Below are 7,664 nucleotides of genomic sequence, written 5' to 3'. Positions count from 1 at the left end.
GTTTCCCTCAGGGTAGCTTCAGTGCCTCATTTCTAGGATTGGTGCATGTGGAGTGGGAGTAGGTGGGGGAGACTATAGTGCTACACTCAGGAGTCTCAGCAGCATAGACAAGCCTTTGCGTTCCACCTTTTTGCCCTGAGAGCAGCTTGAAAACCAGTCCAGTTTGCAACATAAGCAGGCTTCCAAACATGTCCCTGGACCTCACAGGGCAGGAACACGTTTAGCATCCCATCTATGCTGCAAAATGGAACCTGGGTCTGGCACTTACTTTTTATCAGAACCACTGGATTCAATGGAGAGCAGATATTTTCAGGCTTGGATCGGAAGATTGACAGACATGAAACAGAATGCACTGGGAAATGCAGAGAGTGCACAGGCGAGATCTCTATCTTGAGTGCCAGCTCTTTCTATAATATTACATCTCTGTGGAGCCAGCCGAACAAAAAGAGATTCCTTTTTTATAATGTATTCCAAGCTTTTATGGAATGAATACACACAAGGCTGTCTACTTGATGTGTACTGATAACCAAAGAGTTATTTGGCTACTGCTGGCCTTTGCATGTTTTACTGCTAGTCCAGCATTCTGAAATCAAACCTTTCACACAGGCACATTATGTGGATTTGTACCAGGAAGGATTCAGGGTCCCACTCCAGCATATCCCTTTTTATGCAAGTAGCCCCACTGTAGGTGCTGTAGCTTTGTGCTGATGTAGACCTGGGGACTGAGTCAACACTTTAAGAACGTGCCTTGACTTTGAATGAGACAATATTTAACATACCTTTTTTTCCTTAGCCAAAGAAAGAAGCTCACCTCTTCCACTTGCTTGGACTGTGATGGCCAAAACCAAAAGGGTTAATAACAAAGAGAAATCTGCTTTTTGAAGGTATCTGAAGTAGCTTAGAGGAGCAGTTTCGTGTCTGTCTGGAAGAAATTTTATATATTGCTTTTGATACTAATCTTCAGACAGCATGAACTTTAAAAAGCAGAACTGAAAATTATAGCCACAGACGTAGCTTATTTCTGAAATTTTGCTTAGAGTCAATAAAAACTAATGAATGTAATCACAAGGTATAATTAACATAGTGGGTTGAACTTAGGTGGGGACATGTTAATCTCAGACCCCAAAGTGATGTGGTGTGATTTGCTTATTGGGGAAACCCAAGCTTGGGCAGTAACTTATTGTAATGATTTCTAACACCTTTTAACCCCATAGGATAACAGCTATACAGTAACACTATGAATGGCTATATAACTAAAAAATTAGCATAAATAGGATATAAAAGAACATGCATGTTAAGTAACTCTCAGGGAAGGACAGAAGGGTCATTGCTGTCCCATACCCCACGGATCTCTCTTACTCCCTGTGAGATCGAGGACCAGATCCTGACTGAGGGGCCTCCCCCGGTTTTCCCTCTGGCAGCCCAGTTCAGAGACGTCTGACTTTGCTGAATCAACTTGATGTGTATCTTTTAACTGAGGGACTACTGATAAGTTGCTAACCAAGTGGAAACTCTTGGTTAATTTCTTCATCTGTTTTATTATCATTGTCAATTTTAACTTGTATTGTTATGTTGTCTGTTTATTAGCTTAACCTTTTTACTAACTGTCATATGTGCAAACCATATCTTTTGTTGTTATAAGTAAAATTTATTCTTTTTTATAAGTAAAACTTGTCATTGCTTTCCTTCCCAACATCACCTCCTCAATCCCGAACCAAAAAGCCCAGTGGCTAGTAAAGTTGCAGTGCTCAGTCAGTCTGCGACTAAACTGATATACTCACAGTGCCCAGCTGGCCTGTAACATTGGACTTCTCAGCAGAAGATCTTCTCTGTATACCTGGAGCTTTGCACCTGGGAACTTTCTGAACAGAAATGTCCTTTCTGGGCTGGAACATGAGACATGCTCTTAGAGCCCTTAAGCCAAAGAGGCATGTATACAGCTAGATTTACAGTGCTCAAGAATAGGATGGCTTCTCTGCATGAGTAACAAGCTATTCAACCTGAGGATTCTTCAGTTAGACATACAGGATTATGCTGGGAGACATCCCTACTCATCTTAGGCAATCCTTGTCCAATGCTCACACCCTCATGTATCATGAGACAGGGTGTCAGTCTGAGAGAGAACCCCCTCTTATAGTTTTCATCTTCCTCAGAAGATGGCTTCTGCTGTAGGGAAAGCTAATGGAAAATATCATTCCTGAACAGACTGATCTTCCTCCTTACCAGGTAGTTCATTGATTTGGAGCTCTTAGGGTGAAGTAGTGAGGATAAAGTTTTTGAATTCCCCACTGTGTTGAAGAGTCCTTTATCATATGGACGGCTGGGAGCTCAGACAGAAAGGAAGACAGCCAGTCCTATTTGTGGGCCAGCTTAGGACCTGTGGCTGACACATGCCTCCTTTTATAAAATTGGGTGGATAGCCTGCATCAATTCCAGCTGCATAGATTCAACATTTTAATACCTGCTCTCTGTTAAGTGCTTTGGCTGTCTCCTTTGCCAAAATAGTGCAGGACAGATTGGTCATGTGTTTCCAGAAAAAAAAAGAAAGAAAATTGATCTTTTAGCTCATTGTTTGTTATCAACTTCCTTCTCTGTAGTACTGCTGTGCAATGGACCATATCATACGTCACCACCTCACAATGATTTCTCTGGCCAGGCCATGCCACAGCTTTTTCTTATTTTTTGACCATGTTTTCTCTCGCATGCACCATTTTCTCTTTTTTTTTCTCCTTCTTGGTTCATTTCTAGTTTTTCCTTATAATATCTTCCCTAGCTTTTTCTGTCTAGTTTTGTTCTCACTTTTTCTCCATAACATTCTTTTCCTGGCTTTTTCTACCTCCATCTTTCTCTACCATGTTCCTCTTCCTGTTTTCTCCTCCCTTTCTGTCATTCACTGTCCTTGATAACAGTAGGAAAATTAGAACCTGTTCTTCATCAACAGTATGGACACATCACCACATCCTTACAAGTTGTTTAAATATTAATGCAGGTAGGACCAGATTCTGTTCCACCTACCAAGTGCCTTAAGTTAACGGTTCTCAAACTTTTTGAACTCAAGGCACCCCTCTGTAAGTCTTGCAAATTGAGTGGCACCCAATTTCAAAAACTAATTTATATATTACAGTGCTTATTCCTTGCAGAGTGGCCAGGCAGTAGGAATCTGGTATTGGCCAGACAGACAAGCTTGAGCTTCTGTTTACTTGCTTAATGTCCTTGCATGTCATGACACCCTTCAAATGAGCTTGCAACATCCTGCTTGAGAATCACTGGCCTAAATGAACTTAGGTACCCAAGTGCAATTCTATTCGCTTCTGCTTAATTCTTTAAAATCCATGAATGCCTCTATTTTTATGATACACCATCAGCTGACCCCTCAGACTGAGTTACAAAAAAGCAGCAAGGAGGAGGAAAACTCACCTACTTTTTGCTTGAACTAGTTTTCAGGGACTCAAGGAGAATTGTACTTAGATGCCCAAGTCCACTTATGTGCCTAATAGGTGAAACAGAACCAGGCTCATAGTGCTCCGGCGTGTTATTGTCTTGTCATGATCCTATTATCATTGAGAATGCATTCTAATTTTCCTGGGGTAGGAATGCTGTCTATTTCTCTTAATTCTCTTCCATCATCTCCACAGTGATTTCTTTCCTTCCTGTCTTATGTACATCCCTCCTTCTGTGCTCCCCAATTGGCCCACTGGCCATACCACCAGTACAATGCTCTCCTGCTGTGTGATGTTTCCTTACTAGGGCTGCTGAAGCATTTACAGCCTTGCCTGGTTTGGAGCTGTCTTTCCCACAGGGGTTCCTGCTAAGGGATGTCATAACCCACCCCTATTCTGGGGCTGCTGCCATTTGGCACTGCTCTCTCCAGGCCTCTCACTGATTTAGTATTGCGTGTTATGTATCAGATACTCTCCCTGCTCCACACTTCTGACAGATGTGAAGGAGCTCCCAGAGCTGAAAGGCAACCATACTTTTTTCAACCACCCTACCTTTGTTTTGCAAGCTGCTAACAATAACATTTCAAACTATATTGTAAAAAAAATACATGACAAACAGGTATGAAGAAAGTGGCAAAAGACAGCAATCCACCCACCATGCTGTTTTCTTTCACAGAGCTCTTTAATTAGACATTAAAGACACAACTCTCAGGGAGAACAATTGCCATTTATCATATTTAAAATAATCACAGCAGACAGGAGAAAAGGACAGGGAAAGCATCACAGAGAAAATAACATTCCCCAGCGGACTTACCTCAGCCTCACGTTGCTTCTCATGGCATTCTGAAATACAATGTGAATTCAGTGCTTTTGAGGAAGGAAGGGAACCCTTTCAGTCCTTTTAGTGCTCGCTGGTTCTAGGAACCCTTAATAACTGCACCAGATGTGGCAAGTTATCTGATGCCTAAATAAAACAGGCCTGTTCCTTTCTTCATAAATATTAATGATTATACATTAATTAGACAACAATATTAATATTTAAATAAATAATCAAACAGGTGACTGAGTGTTATGGTCAAGCACTGGAACCAACTGGCTGGAGAAGCTGTAGAATCTCCCACCCTGGATTTTTCAGGAGCAGGTTAGACAAACACTTGACTGTCATGGTTTGGTCCTGAAGTGGTCCTGTCTTGAGCCAGGGTCTGGACTAGATGACCCTGTGAGTTCCCTTCCAGCCCTACTTTCCTATGATCCTATTGATTCTGAAAGGCAACATTTTGCTGTTGGATTCATGCATGCCATTCATACTGAATTATGGTAGTGCCTTATGGCACAAATCCCAATCAGATATTATTATGATGGGTTCTGCACAGATAAAAGCCAGACCCTGCCGTAATGGCACTCTCATTAGGGCAAGACATAGTGAGTGAGTGTAAGAAGTGGGCAGAAGGGACAAAAAACGAGTAAGAGGCTAGTTAGATCCTCATATAGGTGGCCTTGAGTTGGTTACTTTATTAAAGTTTACATTATAAAAAAAGATAGGTATACAAAGTCCCTAGATACTTTCTGTTGAAGACATGCAACCATCAGTTCCCCATGAGCACTGGGATAACAGTGGGCCCTGCAGAGGAGTTTGGAGAACAGGGTGATGACTGTGGAACAGTTCAGGGAGCATGACCCAGGTAGAAGGTGCAGGGCACCAGAAATCATGCAGAGGGTCATAAGACATGTGGATACTGGAGGCCAGCAGCATTGATGTACTGTGGGGAGAGGTTGAGAGGGGCAATTAAAATTCTTTTTTTAGATGTTCACTCACTTTTAAGGTTCAATAATGAAGTTTTATGTCTCCAGTTAATAATGCAAACATGGGCTGTATCGGTTTTGGAAGGGGTAGTCAGTTTACTTGTCTTGATAAACCCTGGAGATAGTTTACACCAGAAAAAAGTGTGCTTTTGCTGGTACAGTCAATGTTCCAAACAGAACAAGCTAGATGGGCAAAAGGACTTTCTTGCTTTTATAAATGCACCAGCAGCTTTAAGTATCTGGCAGCAGAGCTGCCTTTGTTAGGAGTGTGATTTTTTCACTCTTTAAACCAACATAACTATGTTGGCAAAATTTTTAAGCATAGACTAGGCCACCCTCCTGTGGGATGCTGGCATTAAACTGGCCCTAAAACACTCCTGTTTCAGTTCATTTAGTTTGCTTGTTCTTCACTATTCTGGGCAGCTTTACAACAAACTAAAACCCCATGAAGTCCTGTACGCAGTTAGAAAATGACATTTTCCCAATGCTGCTGAAAAGCAACCAGAAACTGTTCAGCAATTTTTAAAAGTAACAGTAGTCTAATCTTACTTATGTTAGGCACATAAAGGAATGCTTTTTCAAAGACACTATACTTTTTTTACTGGACTGCATTTTACAATTAATAATGTCCTACTTTCAATTGTAAATGCTACCACAGCAAGCATAATATACCTATACGATTTCTAGTATATCACAGTGATGAAACTTGTTTGGAATAAAATAAAAAAAAAAAAACCAGCCTAAAATGATTGAATTCTTGAGGCAGTGGAATGGTACTGGTGATTTTATTCAGAATGTGTCCAACACGATTTTCCATTTGGATTCCACATTTTTAAACTCTTTCCTTATGATATTATAAACATTATCTCCAGATTTTATGGAGTGTCTTAGAAAGTTTTTAAAATCATTTAACAGAAGAGAAAACTTAAATCTTAATGATTAAATAGCAGGACATTTATATACATCAGTGGGTTTTTTCAGATCCTGGGCTCAAAGTACATACAATGTCTATTTAGTTAAAATAAAAAAATCCAGTCATGCAAATCATCTTACAAACCACTTGTTTCACTTTCTTTGAAAATCTAACTTTTTACCTTGTCACTGGCACATCATTTTCAAATTACTTGGATAACTTTTAAGATTGATTTGTGCATTGTTTTGTGTTTGTTTTGCCACTGAAGAGTTGACAGGCAACATGCTATTGTAAGAGTACTGCATTTTGCTGGGAAGTTAAAAACTATTCTACTATTAACCACTTTGAGACCTGCAAGTGGGTGTATCTGGCATCTGAAGCTTCACCTGACCTTCATCTAATCGCATTGGTTTATCTCAGAACAACAGCACACCACAATATCAGCATAGATAGCATGTTTTGACCAACTGGGTGATTTCATTGAACAGTTTTTCAACACTAGAACCTCTTGTTGTTATAATTCTGTTCTTTTTATGAATCAAAGGTCATATATAGAGCACAAATGAGGTCTAAATTTAGTCACAGCAGACCACAGCTCCACATAAAGACAAATTGTCAAGTTATGTTGACCTGCTAGGAAACAAAGATAAACAACACAGCAAACATGTACCTGCAATGCACTGCTTCCCTATTAAATATTAACTTTTTTCATTTACATTTAAATGAACTGAGCAGCAATGGATAGAATTCCACTCCTGCTACTTGGTGCTGCTGCTGTCATGGAAAGAAGCTGAAGACAATGTGGCCTGTATGGGGGCAAATGACACAATCTGAACATCCGCTCTAAAGTGACTTAATGATGACCATTCAGCAGTCCTGGAACATAACCCAACACAGCATGTGTTTTCTCTCCCTCTGTAAACATATCTGTTCATAAATAACTTAAATGTCTCCTTGACATTCATGGTATCTAACAGAAGCTGAAGTAGAAAAGGACGGGCGGTGTATAGCACTGAGGAGATGTCAGAGTACTTGGTTCTGTTTAGCGGCTGAGGTGAGGCTTGCAAATGTCAGCCATCAGAGACAGGAGGAGTGACCCACCCATATTTTTCATGGGTCTTCACCAAACTCTTAAATGTTGCTTCAGCTTCCTTACGGCTGAATGACTTTTTTGATTTGCCAGCTTTTCTGCAGATACGGCCCTGTACCAAACAGAAGAGAAAGCCTTCATTAAACACATGAACACAACACTTCATTCCAATGTCAGCGATGAACAAATAAAAACAATGGAGTGGTCCCATGCAGTATACCCTAAGATTCTTCTATCCCCGCTAAGATTGCAAATTCAAGTCTGACAAACTACTCAATAGTTGGGCCCTCATAAGCAGCAGCTTAGTGTATGTGAGCAGGGAGGAAGATGGCTGGTTTTCGAGAAATCTTTTGCTGCTGTATAAAATATGAAACCACATTTACAAAGGAGATGGGTGTTCACGGTTTGGAGTCCTTAC

General features: G+C 40.5%; 1 protein-coding gene and 1 long non-coding RNA gene across 2 annotated transcripts in view; both read right to left on the bottom strand.

The window, feature by feature from the left end:
* Positions 1-3,047, bottom strand: part of LOC109300280 — a 9,258-nt gene extending 6,211 nt beyond the window's left edge. The window contains exons 1-2 of the long non-coding RNA XR_002098179.1: positions 1,803-3,047; positions 201-823 (exon numbers count right to left, since the gene is read on the bottom strand). This is a non-coding gene — a long non-coding RNA (uncharacterized LOC109300280). The remainder of the gene's footprint in view (positions 1-200; positions 824-1,802) is intronic.
* Positions 3,048-6,012: 2,965 nt separating this feature from the next.
* The window catches only part of UBE2QL1 (ubiquitin conjugating enzyme E2 Q family like 1), a 30,561-nt gene continuing 28,909 nt past the window's right edge, over positions 6,013-7,664 (bottom strand). The window contains exon 2 of the mRNA XM_019520958.1: positions 6,013-7,358. Within this exon, the coding sequence (XP_019376503.1) occupies positions 7,227-7,358 (132 nt within the window). The 3' untranslated portion in view covers positions 6,013-7,226. The remainder of the gene's footprint in view (positions 7,359-7,664) is intronic.

This window comes from Gavialis gangeticus, unplaced genomic scaffold (genome assembly GCF_001723915.1).
Source record: "Gavialis gangeticus isolate Ggan-Ray unplaced genomic scaffold, GavGan_comp1, whole genome shotgun sequence".
Lineage (NCBI taxonomy): Eukaryota > Metazoa > Chordata > Crocodylia > Gavialidae > Gavialis > Gavialis gangeticus.
The sequence above is the reverse complement of the archived record's forward strand: the minus strand, read 5'-3'. Positions and strand labels throughout refer to the sequence as shown.